General features: G+C 34.4%; 1 protein-coding gene across 4 annotated transcripts in view; it reads right to left on the bottom strand.

Moving 5' to 3' along the window:
• Positions 1-15493, bottom strand: part of ADGRL3 (adhesion G protein-coupled receptor L3) — a 601096-nt gene that overhangs the window by 166328 nt on the left and 419275 nt on the right. For 2 of the 4 annotated variants that reach the window (XM_027836482.1, XM_027836485.1), the window contains 2 exons: positions 11371-11556; positions 8230-8268 (listed from right to left, as the gene is read on the bottom strand). In XM_027836482.1, the coding sequence (XP_027692283.1) occupies positions 8230-8268; positions 11371-11556 (225 nt within the window). The remainder of the gene's footprint in view (positions 1-8229; positions 8269-11370; positions 11557-15493) is intronic. The other 2 variants (XM_027836484.1, XM_027836486.1) reach the window with 2 other exon arrangements.

Genomic DNA, 15493 nt, shown 5'->3' with positions numbered 1-15493 from the left:
TTACTATTCTTTACCAAAAGAAAACTACTCTGCTATGGTAAATTGAAGTGACTTTCTTTGATTCCCCCTTGCTTTTAACAATAGGGTATGGAGCAGCAGAAACATGCAGGGTGCAGATTTATATTTTCTCTTGCACTGACACAAATCAAGTGTAGGTTTATCAAGCTGTGAAATATATTAAGTTCACAGAGTTTTAACAAAGGGTTACCAACCACAAAAACCCACTGTGAATCAAACTACTTTCAGATGTCCTTTTAATTATGTTAAATGAAAGTTTGGGTTGGCTTTGATGCTTATGGGCAAACATCTAAATCTCTTGAAAGAGCTGCTAAAAGTACTCCCTGTTGCTATAGTTAATATACTACATTGTATGCACACTGCTAGCCAATTTATTCCAGCCACTTTAACAAGGATATCCAGCATGACAGGCCACACAGAATAGTATCAGAAGTCAAGCAAAGCACAAATCATTAGAAGACTCAAAAGTTGTTTGACATGCACCACAGAGCTCTTTGTCATACAGCCAATTAAGTGACCAAACAAGGAACTTGAGAATCCTCATTAATTTCTTCCTAGCAGTATAAACGGAGGTTAGAATCTTTCTTGTCATATGTACCACAAGCAAGCAAGGAAAACTGGCCTAATTCAATTTGCACTCTGTCATGAAGATGCAAGTATCTCCTTTGGTTCACAGGAAAGTAAGCATTAATACCACAAAAAAGAAAGGAGATAGGCAAAAATGTTTATATACCACATACACTCTCAGCATCTGTATTATCTGGGAAGGAATATTGTACATTTCTTATTCATCAATAGATTTAATGACTTTTAATCCTAAACTGACTTAGGATACTTTGATGTGTAGCATATGAGTTTTTTAAAAAATTAGTTTAATACATAGGCTTTTAATGAACTGGCAGGTATGTGAGGCCAGGTAACTATGGGAAAAAATAATAAGAAATGTATAAAAGTTTAGAGCAAAAAAGACAGCGCCTATTAAAGATAGGGTTATCTTAGAGTTCATAAATTAACCAATGTTGAGAAGGAAAGGGAGGGAGAGAGAGAAAAATGGAAAGCAAGAGGGCGGGGAGGGAGGAAGAAGAGGAGAAAAGATTGAGAGAAGAGAGGGAAAAGAGGGGAGAGATAGAGGAATGAAAAGAGGGAGAGGGGAGGGAAAAGAGAGAGTAAGGAGAGATAGAGAGGAAAGGAGAGGGATAGGAGAAAAGAGAGAGAAGGAGATGAGTGTTAGTACCTACTACATTTCTGTTTTATTCTATGTACCTCATGTCTAATTGCTTCTCTACCAGATTATTTAAGTGACAGCAGGTTCCAAAGGATGACTCAATAAGTATACATTTAGATGGGAACTTCTACTTATCTATCTCATTATGCAATGTTCTCACCAGTGTTCTGTTTCTCTTGGAAGCACAGACTGCCTCTCAGATTTAGGGAACAAAGGAAGCTGATAACCAAAAAAAAAATCTTTTTCACAAAAGAAGTGTCATTGGTAATGACACTTCATGGAAACTTCACGCTTTTGAAGTTGTATTGATAAGTTGCCAATGGTTGTTAATTTCAATCAAAAAAGAAACCAAGGGCTGAGAAACGTTGAAGTAACTTACTGCCAGATATACCTCAATGGATCGATGATCTCATCAATGTGGGCACTCTCTCTAATTGTACCGATCAATATCTAAGGGGAACCTGAGGCCTCAAAGGCCACATTTGACCGAGTCTCAGTTTTACAGAACAAATCCTTTTATTTAAGGGTATCAAGTCAAAGGGCCACACTGGAGGACCTAGAGGACCACATGTGGCCTTGAGGCCACAGGCTCCCCACACCTGAATCCTAACCTCATCTTCTTATTTGGTTCATATCCTCTGAAAAAGTCCACGTAAGAGCTCCAACTAACCAGCTAGGAGTTTTCTCTAGATCTCTTGTTATAGTTTACATCCCATTGAATTATGTGAGCTGTTCATCAGTTATCTCTCACTCTTTACTACATAAATGATCAACCACTTTTCCAAGTTATACACATTTTGAAAACATACATTATGCCACTTGTAAGTAATTTTTTTTTTGTAACATTCTGCTACTTCTTCATATCCACCAACCATTTCTTTGTTGCCCTTTGGGTGACTTGTGACTTTGTTGTTATTGAATTGTTTCAGTCATATCTGACTCTCCATGACTCCATTTGGGATTTTCTTGGCAAAGATACTGGAGTGGTTTGCCATTGCCTTCTCCAATTCATTTTACAGATAAGAAACTGAGATAAACTGTGTTAAGTGACTTGTCCAGGGTCACATAGCTAGTCAGTGTCTGAACCCAGAGTTGAACTCAGGTCCTCCCAACTCCAGAGGCCAGAACTTTATCTCCTGTGCCATGTCACAGAGAAGTTCAAAAAATGAAAAGTATGGTGACAGATAGGGCCCAGAAACCATCTTTGCCAAAAACTACATGACCTCTTGGCTAAGTAGAAAGTCATAGGAACTATGAGCAATAAAAGATTAAAGTATAATCTCTTTAACAAAGTATTAGAGTGGAAGATGACGGAAAAGTATGAGCAACAACAATAAACAAATAGTGAAAATAAGCAGAAGAGAAAACAAGCCTGCAGGATAACCTGGCTATGAAAGTCAACTAAATCATGTAATCTTAAAAATATTTATGGTTTTATATGTACAGAGGAAAATTTAAAACAAATTTTGCAACAGTACCATGATACCAGTATTTCTATTCTGATCACTGACAACAGTCGAACCAACATACTTCAATTATAACATCAGAATATTAAATATGAGGAAGTGATAATGACACAAAGAATAATTCAGCAAGAATAAATGAATCATACTAAATAGGTACTAAAGAAATCCATGTTGAAGGTGACAGTTTTAACACTACTCATCATAGATTGTTTTTTGAGATATGGCAAAGAAAGGAAGATTTCAAAAGGACATAAAAGATCACAAATGACACTTGTGTGTGAGTGAGAAAAGAAGAATACATCAGTAACTAAAAACCCATGGGCTTTTTCATTTCTATAAAATTTGCATGATAAAGGTCTATTTATGAATCGAGGGTATACTTTACCAAAATACAAAGAAGGAAATGCAGACTTCCATAGACGATTTCCTAAGCTGGACTAGATATTCATAGACAGAATTGACTGAGAAGTTGAGAGAATATAAGATCACATTGTGTTAACTGTTTGTTGATTTTTTTTACAAAAAACCCAAAACAGAATACCAAATTATAATATCTCTTCAAATAAGGCATGTATCCAACCTAGGTAAATATTCTATTATAGATACAATTATGGGGAAAATTATCCTATGACCCTCTGAGTAACAACATAAAACAGGGAGACATATGCTCTATTACATTCACCAGTATCACTGAGAAGATCTTTCGCAAAGTTCATATAGAATGATTACCTGATGATAGTAAGATTTTCAAATTCCACTATCCACAGATTATATCATATTAAATATACTGAACTGAATAACACTATAAAGCTTCTGTGATGCAATCCATTGTAATTAAAAAGACATTGATTTAACTATCCAAATTAAAAACCAAAATGGCTGAAAAAATGCATGTTATCCAGATTAAGACAAACAGATGGATAGACTGTTTATTAAATCAGTCTATCCATATATGTGTATACACATGCACACAAACATATACATGCACATATATAATTACTATTTGTATATTATAATATTATACATATATATTATACTATCATTTTCCTAGTAAGATTACATGGTTGCAGGTCAAGATGTCACAGTCTGTGATGAATACAAATAATAATAAGATCATTTGTTTTAGAAATAGAAAGCACATTAGAAATTACTTGGTCTGATGCATTTTTATTGTCTTTACATTCTTTTACTTGTCCCCCTTATCATTTCCTATGGGGATAATTACCATCTCCAAGCAACTGACACCTAGATCCAGCTCTAGTCTCCCTGTTGAGTTATAGTCCCACACTAACAACTTCTTATTGGTTTTTTAGAACTGGATGTTCTGTAGTCATCTCAAACTCAACATGTTCCAGAGATTATTCTTCTTCCCCCTAAACCAACCCTACTCCCAAACATCTCTACTTCTGTCAGAAGTACTATCATTATTCCAGCCATCCAGGTGTCTTTTTTGGTGTTATCCTCGACTCCTAAATCACGCTCACTCTATACATTTACATCTTGTCATTTCTACCTCCATCCACAACATCTCTTACATAAACCTCCTTCTTTCTCCTCATAAAGATATTACACTAGTTCCCTTATTACTTCTTGCCTAGGCTATGGACATAGCTTTCTAATTGTTCTCTCTGCTTAAAATTTATTCTCACTCCAATCCATTCTCCTCATAGCCACCAAAGGGATTGTCCTAAAACACACCTTTGACCATGTCTTCCTCCCTACTCTATAGACTCAAGTGGTCTATTACCTTTGAATGAACCATAAATTCCTCTATGTGGCATGTAAAGTTCTCAACAATCTGCCTTCTTCCCAACTAATGGACTGTCTCCCTACCTCTGCCTCTTGGAATCTCTGCTTTTCTTCAAGGCTCAGATCAATGTCACTTTCCATATGAGGCCTTTCTTGGTTCCCCCAGTGGCTAGTACTCCCCTTGGCTACCTTGGACCCATTTTGTCTATACCTAAATATACACACACATTATTTTATCCTTTAGGATATATTATGCTCCTTAAAGCAGGGACTGTTTTACTTTCTGCATTTGTTAGCCTAGTAACTACAATAGACGGTAAATGAAAAATGCTACTAGTTAGACACTAAGTAGATGGTAAATGAAGTCTTGTTTGTATATGTGGAAACTGAGGCGTGAGGAAGTAAAGTGACTTTATTAAATTCATACAAGTATTAAGAATCTAGGTCCTTTGAGTATATAGTCTTCTTTCCTCTCTACCACACTTGATTCCCTTATAGGTAACCTAAAGAGCAATGAAAAGCAAATGGTGGACTTAAGTCAACTATAAAATATTAGCAAGGATGACTTTTGTGCACAAGTTGCATAAAAGATATATAGAATACCTAAAAAAGTAGATGAGCTTTCCATTTAGTTGGAGTGAGGGATATCTTGAGGAAGCCCTGTATGGAGAACTTAATTAAAGAAACTGACAAGGAGTATGTTTATGTTGAGGAGTGGAAGAGGTATCCATACCAATGAAATTTCATTTATTTTAAGTAATTAAAAGGGGTATTCCCAGTATACAGTACAATATTTTCTATACACTAAGAGCTTAATAAATGTTTTTGATAAAAATATTTAAAAATATGCATTTATGTAATACAATTCTATGTGCTCAATTTTTAATTAAAAAATCAGTCTTAACCTTTTACCTTTCTATATCTTAAAATGCAAGAAATGAGGGTGAGGGGGGACCCTTCACAACTAAGTCAGATTGCTGTGTATTTCCTTGTTTCCCTTGAATGATTTTAAAATTCTCCCATAGGTCAATTGGCTTCAGTAGGATAATGTATTCCCCATCCCTATAACAAAAACATTCAACCATGTGAGAAACCCATGAATTCCCAAGCACCTATTTCTCAGACCTACACAGCATAACATCCAAAGCTTGTGAGTCATCTTAGAGACAAAAGATTACTTTTCCATCAACATCATGTGTTTGCTTTTCAATAGATTTAACAATATAAGGTCTCTTTGTATTCTCGTGTGTAAAAGCCCCTATTCTATAATGAATCACTACACAGGGAATGTTCCCAAGGCATGTTAATAGTATTTAATTATGTCAGATATCAATCAATCAATTTCTGTTCTCTGGAAAATGCTACTAGGCAGAATTACATTTATCATCTTGAATAATGTCTAGCATTAACTAATAATCACCTCCATTTATTTTCCCTGAAACAGTGAAATTAACAAAAGCTAGATTGTAAGAGTGTTACTGTTGTTGTTCAGTAGTCTTTCAGTCATGTCTAACTCTTCATGACCCCATTTGGGGTTTTCTTGGAAAAGATAGTGGAGTAATTTGCATTTCCTTCTCCAGATCATTTATAGATGATAGGTTAAGCAACTTGTCCAGGGTCACACAGTTAGTAAGTATTTGAGGCCAGATTTGAACTCAGTAAAATGAGTCTTCCTGACTCCAGACTGTAAGAACAAGACAGTTTAAACAAGGGACTTAGACAACTTATGAATTTGATATTGAATCTCTGAATATTACATATTTGAGTGTCAAAAATCTAGCCAAAAACAAATTTCTACTATCATTGCTTATCACCACCTTTTAAAAAATGGCTTAATTTTACATTTTAGTAAAAAAAATATTATGTGGATATCCTTTGTTATGTAATAAAGTTTAATTTCATGCTTAGCTCATATATTAAAGATGAAAAATACTCTCAACTAAAAATGTTTCATAAACTTACGTTTCATTGTTTTAAGAAGCAAATATCTAAGACATCTTCATTTTGTATTTTTCTGGAATCATACTCAACAAAGAAGGTAATAAAACCCATTACCATCTGCTAGTAAAACACAGTATTTCCCTTTCACCACTATTATCTGATTCTGTCAGATGTTTAACAAACAGTAGAAATCTTTATTCATAATCAATTATAGCACCAGGAAAGCAACCACTGAATAAACTATGTTGTTAATTTTCCATTAAAGGCTCATGTTTGAATGACCATGTACTTCATAGACTTTAACTATTGAGAGATTTATTACTTAAAATGCCTCCAATTCATATATCACTGAGGACCAACCATATCAATGGTAAATAACACAAAAATATTTTAAGTAAAAAATGTGGAAAAATGCAGTCAATAACCAAATGATCTGTGCATTTCTTACAGACAATTTTCCATGATCAAAACCTGGTATTTCTCCCAAGTCTTTAACTTGGCCTACAAATACTTCAATGTCTTATATGTTTTCCCTTTTCTATGTATTTCACGAAGTGTTCATATGTCAAAGTTCCTTGTCTAAGGGCCTCAGATCAGAGGACTGTGTAACTTTAGAAAGAAAGCAGGAAAAAAAAATAAAGGAATAAAAAGAAATAGAGGTCGAAAGTGAAATAATAAGATTGACATTTTATTTTTTTGTTTTCCTTTCACACTAAAAAATAAAATATGGTCATACTGTAAAAGGAAAAGTATGTTAATATTCTATCAGTGCTGAATAAAATTGAAATTATATAGCACCAAGGGCCAAGCCAACACATAAGAAATTTGAAAAAGAAGAATCTGGAGGAAATTTAAAGAAAGCAAGAGAATGGTGCTTTTGTGGAAATTATGCAGTTAGCATTTTCTGAGAACAATTTATAGAGTATTCATTTTATTATTATCTGGATTTCCCATTTACTTGACACCGAGTGGCAGTATATAGACATACATATATAACAATACATATATATAAATGATGCAGACACACACCACCATTTCTAGTCATAGCAAGTTCAGTGCTTTATCATGAAGAGAGATAAGTGTTGGGGGGAAAAAAAAAGAGCTAAAGCACTACTCAATTCAAATTCAGAACAAGGCCAAAGGATCTTTGGTCTTGATCTGTATTTATTTAGGCCGCCAGGTAGCACAGTGGATAGAGGACCTGGGGTCAAGAAGACCTGATTTCCAATATGGCCTCAGCCACCTACTGGCTTTGTGACTAAGCGAGTCACTTTACCTCTGCCTACCCCAGTTACCTGATCTATAAAAGGGGGGTAATAAAAGCAGTAACCTCCCAGGGTTTGTTGTGAGGATAAAATGAGCCAATATTTTATAGGGTTCTTAGCAAATCTTAAAAGCATTATAGAAATGATAGCTATTATTATCTGTTACTACTTTCTCTCATTGCTTTTATCATGTGCATTCATGGGAGATGCTACCCAATAAATCCATGATTCCATCCCTACCTTCCTGAAGAATTCAGGCGTTGGAATGAGTACCCCAACTCACCTCACAGCATAAGTGGCAATCCTCCCATTTCTGATCGCATATCTTTTCATTCTAGATATCTCTGTTCGATAAAATACAGTCTTCCCCCTTTCCCTCCCCTCAAACTTGTTTATACCATGAGTCTCTCTCATACACTTTATATTTCTCCCCTTCAAAGTAACCTTAGTTTTACTGGGTTGCATCCTTTACATATTAACACATATTTTATCAGCTGCAAATACACAATACTAACACCAGAAACAATTCAACAATTTAACACATTTATAAAAACACTGAAAGTACCTGGACATAGGCTCTGCAAGAGCGCTCTCTTTTCTGAAGCTGATTCCATAAAGACAGCAGGTTAAACACAGAATAGAAAAAATAAGTTAGTGATAGAAGAAACCAAGAAAAATTTAAAAAGAACACATCTACACAAAATTTATTTGTGAACTACTTTCTAGAAGAGGATGACAGCTAAGCAGCAGCGAAATATAGTAATGATTTAGCAAATGGTGGCCAAGAACCCTTTCAAAATGATTCAAGCTGAAAACTGGATAGTGTCAAGCTATTAGCTATGTCAAGAAATCTTGCAACATATTAGTGGGACTTAGTAAAATAAGTGCTTGTTATTAGATTGAAGTTATATATTTCATATCAGAGTTAGTTGTGAATGACAGAGAACAAAAGACAAACTAAAACAAAATATGTCAAATGTTTGGAGCCCATTTTTCAGATAGCCTATAAAATATGTATAGACAATGTGCATCCTAGACTATGAACTCATACGTACACCCCATTCTGCATGAGAACTAAATATTTTGTGTGTACAGCAAATGAAAATTTGACAAATGGATATCTAGTTATGACAATGTCATCATGAGGACAAATACAAAGGGACAAGCTAGTTCAGGTTAAAAGACTTGTGATTTCTTGATCTGACACTGAATTTATCATCAATCCTTTTAATCACTCCACCCAGAAAAGAGGATTAAACATGATTTTATAAGTTTTGTTTGATAAGAAGCATATTTTGGGCATAGAGATGGATATTTTTCTGGATAGAAGATCAAAAGTAACTCTTTTTGCATTTAATAAACTTTTAAATGATACAATAAAAACATAAGGGATGCTATTTAACCTAGCAAAATAATAGAGCGAAAATCTTTGCAAGTTACTTCTTTCCTTATCTACCTTTACATCTCCAAATCCCTAAGAAGCCCAGATTATTGAAGGAGGAAATCATCAGGCTTTCAGAAACAGCTACTCTGATGCCTTTTGTGTTCTAAGCACTTCTTCCCACTTTAATTCATGCATTCTTAACTGTTCATAGAGCATTTGCTCCTCTAAAGAATGAGTGCAAGTAAATTATGGGGGCTGTCATTTGGATCGGTGACTCAGTCACTATTTTGCAGTCCTTCCTCCCTCCAAATAGTCAAGAATTTCAATGCCGAATGCAATTGATTTTCACTGAGTTGACTTTGCAAACCTAATAGGATACAACTGCTTAAGGCAGCAGTGGAGACCACAAGAAACGAGAACAAGCCAGCAAGCATGTGGACAGCCTCCCGGACCCCAACTGTTTAGCTTATCATGCAAATTAATGTGTGACAAACCACATCATACAACTGAAAAGAGCCAAATGGAAAATAAGAGCATAAAAAAAAAGCTTCATAAATGAAAATTTGCCTGTTACGTCGTTATTTGATATTCAGAATAGGAAAGCTGATTAGCTGGAGCCAGTTAGAATGTGACATTAATTACCAGCTTTACCTGATATTGTCAGACATCAACATCATTTTAAATAAAGATAAGCAGTATTGCTATAACAAGTCATGTTATGGATATGTAATATTAATACGAATGACTAATTCCAATATATTATCATAACAATTGCTGGCAGAAATATTCATTAAATAGCATCAAGTCAGTCTAGGCAATAATACATTAAATTTCCAGCATTCACAGGTTCCATGGATTTCTGTGGATTTACGTACTATTAAGAGAATGGCTATTTTAAAAAAAACAATAAAACAAGCTAAAAAAAAAAATCTTGATGCTCAATAGAGAATAACTTCTGATAATAATCTATGTCAAAAACTAACAATATTTGTCTTCTGAGGCTGACTTTTCAACATAAACATTATTTGTCATAAAATTACCTGGCTGATCTGTGGTGAGCAATTAGTCTTTATTTCCTTCTATCTTGATGAGACCTTTCCTTCAATATGGCACTGAATAATAGTGAGTTGAGGAACCAGTCTGCTTAGCCATTTTTCATTTTAAAGGGGTACATTCATCTTTAGGAATTCCACAATGGAGACTTAAGTCTGTCACTGCCAACTTCTTGCTTTTCCAAATAGCAAGACTGTCATTATGTTTTAGTAACTAAAATTTAGTACAAATAATTTTCCCCCCTCTACTGCCTCACGTGTACCATTCAGTGAACACATGACATCTGAGGGGGGCAAATCTGACAAACTTTCACCAGGAGGACCGTTTATTCACCTCTTGAGATTATGTAGTTTCAATAAATTCCATTTCTTCTCATACTTAACATTTACCTGGCCATTTAAAATAACTTTCCTTACAAATATAATTTGAACACTGTTTTTCAACCTGCAAATTTATTGCCATCCACTAGAGAGTGATGATCAAATAATAATAATGGTGTTACTATTAATGCTAGGTATGCTTTTAAAAAATAATGATGTAAAGTCTTCATAAATATTAACTCCAAACAGTATGTAGCATACTAAAAATGAAAAATAATTTAAAATTCCTCATCTCTTAGAAGAAAAAAATATCCCTCACAATTAAACTAGGAGATACCCACACAACCACACATATGCATATATGTGTGTGTATATATGTATATATGTATGCATAATTTTCAAACCCACATATGCCCTACTTCAAATTGAACTCTACCACTGATTCAGGGTTTATAAAGAGACCATTTTCTTTCTTTGCTATTCTCTCTTTTATTACTACTTGCCTTTTGATGATCTGGACACTTACCTGTTATTTGTGTTATTAGTTTTAATATTAGATAAGGAAGAGAAGCAATTGACTAAAATAAATAGAGGTGCTTAATTCTAAATTACATTCATTCATGTTTACCTTATCATCCAATATTAGGTAAAACCAAATATAGTTCCATCTCATGAGAAAAAGAGATATATCTTTAAAGTAGTATGTAATATGGAAATTTAAAGTTAAAGTGTTTTTTAACTTTACTTTAGTTTTCTTTACTAGAAATTTTAGTGTGTTTTTTGACCAAAAGGAAAAAATATATAATCTCTGTAAATCAAATCACTAAATCATGCTGACAGTAGTGGGCATACCCTGACTCCACTGGAAGAAACTATTCATTTACCAAGAGGGAAAGACTCACTTGTTTTAACTTCACCTCATCCCTCATTCTTCATCTTTACTGCTTACCTTGTTTAAACTACGTGCAGCACTGTCTTTTCCACCAGGAGTCAGATTTCGGAGCTGAACATCCAGCAAGCCTACCAGTTGATCCATTGCACGGACTGAGTAGGTGATATCCCCAGCATTCAACTGATTTCTGGTCTGCTCAGCAAGCTCCCTGGCTATGTTAGCAGCTGTCTCACCAGACTTCAACTACAGTTTTAAAAACAGGAGAAAATGGAAAGAGATCTGTTACCTTGTCAGAACATGATGATCTTCTCTAAGACTGCTTTCAGCAACTTTTTCCAACTAAAACATGTAAACTATAGATAGAAATAGTTATTCACCAATAGTATATATTTGCTTCTACTCCTATCTGGACTTTAAACTATAAATCAAATGGGGGAAACCCTCAAATTCTATGTGTTTGTATATTCCCACGTATACACACACACATACATTTTGGGGTCGGGGAGAAGCAGAATATATTTATGATTGCATCCCAATAGGGAACCTTATATTAGGAAAACTCCACCAAATGAGCTCAACAACTCATCTACATTTTAAGAGTGTTAGAAAGTCACCTAGTCAATGAAAGTTTAAGTGACTTGCCACCTGCTAGTGTCCTCTCTCTAAGATAATAACTGTTGTTTTGTTGGTTTTTTTTTTTGGTGGTGTTGTTTTTCAGTTGTTTCAGTAGCGTCCGACTCTTTGTGACCCCATTTGAGGGTTTCCTGGCAAAGATACTGGAGTGGTTTGTCATTTCCTTCTCCAGCTCATTTTCTAGATGAGGAAACAGGCAAAGAGGGTTCAGTAACTTGCCCACGGTCACACTGCTAGGAAGTATCTGAGACCAGATTTGAACCAAGGCAGATGAGTCTTCCTGACTCCATGTCCAGCATTGTATTTACTGTGCCACCTAGTTGTCTATAACAATAATATATAGCACTTTAAGTTTTGTGAAGTGCTTTATACATTTTATTTCATTTTGTCCTTGTAGCAATCCTGGGAAGTAGGTAGGAATTATTATTCCCATTTTATAGATGAGGAAAATGAAGGACATAGAGATTAAGTGACTTACCTAAAGTCATATATCTAGTATTAATGGAGCTAGAGTGAAAATATAAGTCTTCTGACCATTAGTTCAGTGTTATTTCCATTAAACTATCCTACTTCTTTATGTGGGCCCTTGGTGCCCTACAGATAAACCAAACTAATCTGACCAAAAATTGTGGAATAATTTCCACCAGTGCATCACCCTGGTGCTATTCCATGTCAAAAGAATGTGAGGAAGTCATCGGACCTCCGGTGGTGGAATGGTGGAATGGCAATGACAAGAGAACGGAAGGCCATAGAGAGAATTGGATCTGTGTCACCTGAACTAGTACCCATACTGATTATACCATAGATTCACTGAAATATTGGAGCATGAGGTTAGTTAAAATATTTGAAGTCTAGTTTAGACACTGTGAGTTTAGAGGTAGCCAAAGCAGTCAAGTAGTTAAAGTATTCATCATATTTGGAAGTTGCTAAGTACGATGAATAATTGTCCATACTGGCCTGGTCAAGACAACTAGAACACCTAAATGGAAGGTAACTTTGTAGAGTTACACATGAAGTAATGATGTACATTCATAAAATTCAAAGTAGGTGTTACTTTTACTTCACATACAACTCAAGAATATGAGCACAAGTATTTTTTTTTTAATGTCTAAACAGGGAGTTTCATGAAAGGCAAAATAATTTATAAAACAAAGAAATATGGAAAACATTACTGGAAATGGTTACTATTTAATTTTTGTGTATATATAATTTTGGACTGTTCCCCTGAAGTTTTAATTATAAACAGCTGTCAATTATCATAGTAAGGAAAATGATGGTAGAGAGGAAAAAAAAAAGCTAATAGTAACTCCCTTAACAAAAGTTAAATATAATTGTTTGTTTAAATAGTTATGTTAAATAACACAACTGCTTATAAAAATAAAATATCTGTACTAGCAAGACAGGCCTTTTCCATAATGATACAAATAAGGGTTGAAAAGCAGTGTGGCATATTGGATAAGACAGTCATACTGGCCTAGAAGTCAGGAGGACCTGGATTCAGATCTTTCCTTAATAATTGTATGATCTTTCTCCTCCCAGGTACCCCATCATCAGGGTAAAAAAGGTGCTATACCAGTAGCACCCTCCTCCCAATCTAGACTGTTTTGTGATTTCTTCTCCTATCATGGTTCCCATTAACGCCCTTCCACTTCAGCATCCACATCACGGACTTATCAATACCAAAATGTCTGAGAAGTACCTGGTTTTGGAGGTGCTCAGAAATGTTGTTGATGGATTAATGCACTCTCTGCCAGAACTACCTTGCATTAATTTTGTATGTATTTTACATATAATTTTTTATGTACTTGTCATCTCTGGAGAGATTGTAAACTCCTTGAGGGGAGGGACTTTCATCTTTGTAATGTCTGTAATTAGAAGCATACCTGACACATAATGAGCACTTAATTAATGCTTGTTAATTGATTAGAATCTGAAAATACTTCAAAACATTTTAGAAATTCAGCGTTGCCTAATGTAAACATATAATACTTGCCCCCAAGGAGTTAGACTGTATTAAATTAGAAGGTACTTGAGATGAAATTCAAGAATTCAGAGTTCTAGACCTTCATCACTATTGTCCCTCTGCACATTGAATATTCTAATTTGTGGAATAGCAATAAGAACAATGTCCCTGACTATCCTAGAAGAAAATCACAATGATAACATGAACTAGATATGATATTATACATCAGTTTCTTCAGTGAAAAAATACTCTGATACTTAATAATGATTTTTTTCTAGCCTTCATCTCACATTCAGAACAAATAATTTTTTACAGATCAACACTAAAAAGGAGAAAATAATATTAAACTTAAAAATGAAATACTGATATTCAGGTGATTTTTTTAATGGCCCTGTAAATAAACAGGATTCAAATCTTGCTTAGCCTTTAGGCCAGTGACTGAATGTAGCAAACTAATAGGGCTGGACTAAATGATATAAGGTCTCTTCTAATGCTAACATTCCAAAAAATCTATGAAGCAGAAAAACAAGCAACAAACATGTCACTTTCTCTTCATACTTCAATTCTAAAAAATGAATGCTAGCTTAAGTCATGGGTTCTGCTTTGATTAGAAGCGTTCTTGTATCAAAGTGATGACTGAACTCAGCTCCCTTGTTTTCGATATTAGATTTGTGAGGTACACACATAAAAAAGAGGTAGATAATAAAAATAACTATATAAATCTTTCAACCCAATGAGTCCATTGAAGACTTTATTTCTAACTTCAATTACTCAAATCTGTTAAAATTATTTCTAAGAAAATAAAGCACAAGCATTGAAAAAATGTAGGGTTTTGTGCAGATTAGCAAATCACTGTCTAGTTTAAATAGTGGTATTATAACTAGGCCTTGAATAAATAATCTTTTCAAAATAGGGGTAAAACCATAAGCTTTAGTTAAGCATACTAATTATGACAGAGATTGATATTATTTACATATTTAAGCCCTGACAGGAGCCAAAAACAATTTTCTTTGAAATAAGCTTTGACATTTCATGACATTTATTATATAAAAATCCTAATCTGAGTACCAAAAGAATTCATTAAGGAGTTATTCAAAGTACTTAAGTACAGCACTGACATTTCCTTGAAAGAATACATCTATTTTGCCATCAATCTCAGCCCAAGTTATTAAATCAACAGCAAAATGCTTTTGTCTCTTACAGTTGGGAATGGCTTAAATGATTCTGGTGTAGTTCCCTAGAATGACATAGAACATAGAAAAGGCTATCTCTTTTGGAAAGTTTTACTTGATGGCACCAGATTGCCCTTTCATTCATCTGAATTCTCATAACACTTTGTACCTCTCTTGTGAACTTTGCACAGTGCACTATAATTACCCTTCCCATTACATTTTAAATTTTATGTCAAGGACCCTATCTTACTTATTTTTCTACCTCTCTCAGCATGTAGTACAGTGTTATGTTCATAATAAATATTCAATAAGTGGATGCTAGATTGAAAGCTAGTCATTTCCCCAAACACTAAATTTCACAGAATTCTGAATCTATCCGAAGTTAAATAAATGAAGCAAATTTAAGGACAGA

This window comes from Vombatus ursinus, unplaced genomic scaffold (genome assembly GCF_900497805.2).
Source record: "Vombatus ursinus unplaced genomic scaffold, bare-nosed wombat genome assembly UNPS02014818.1, whole genome shotgun sequence".
Lineage (NCBI taxonomy): Eukaryota > Metazoa > Chordata > Mammalia > Diprotodontia > Vombatidae > Vombatus > Vombatus ursinus.
The sequence above is the reverse complement of the archived record's forward strand: the minus strand, read 5'-3'. Positions and strand labels throughout refer to the sequence as shown.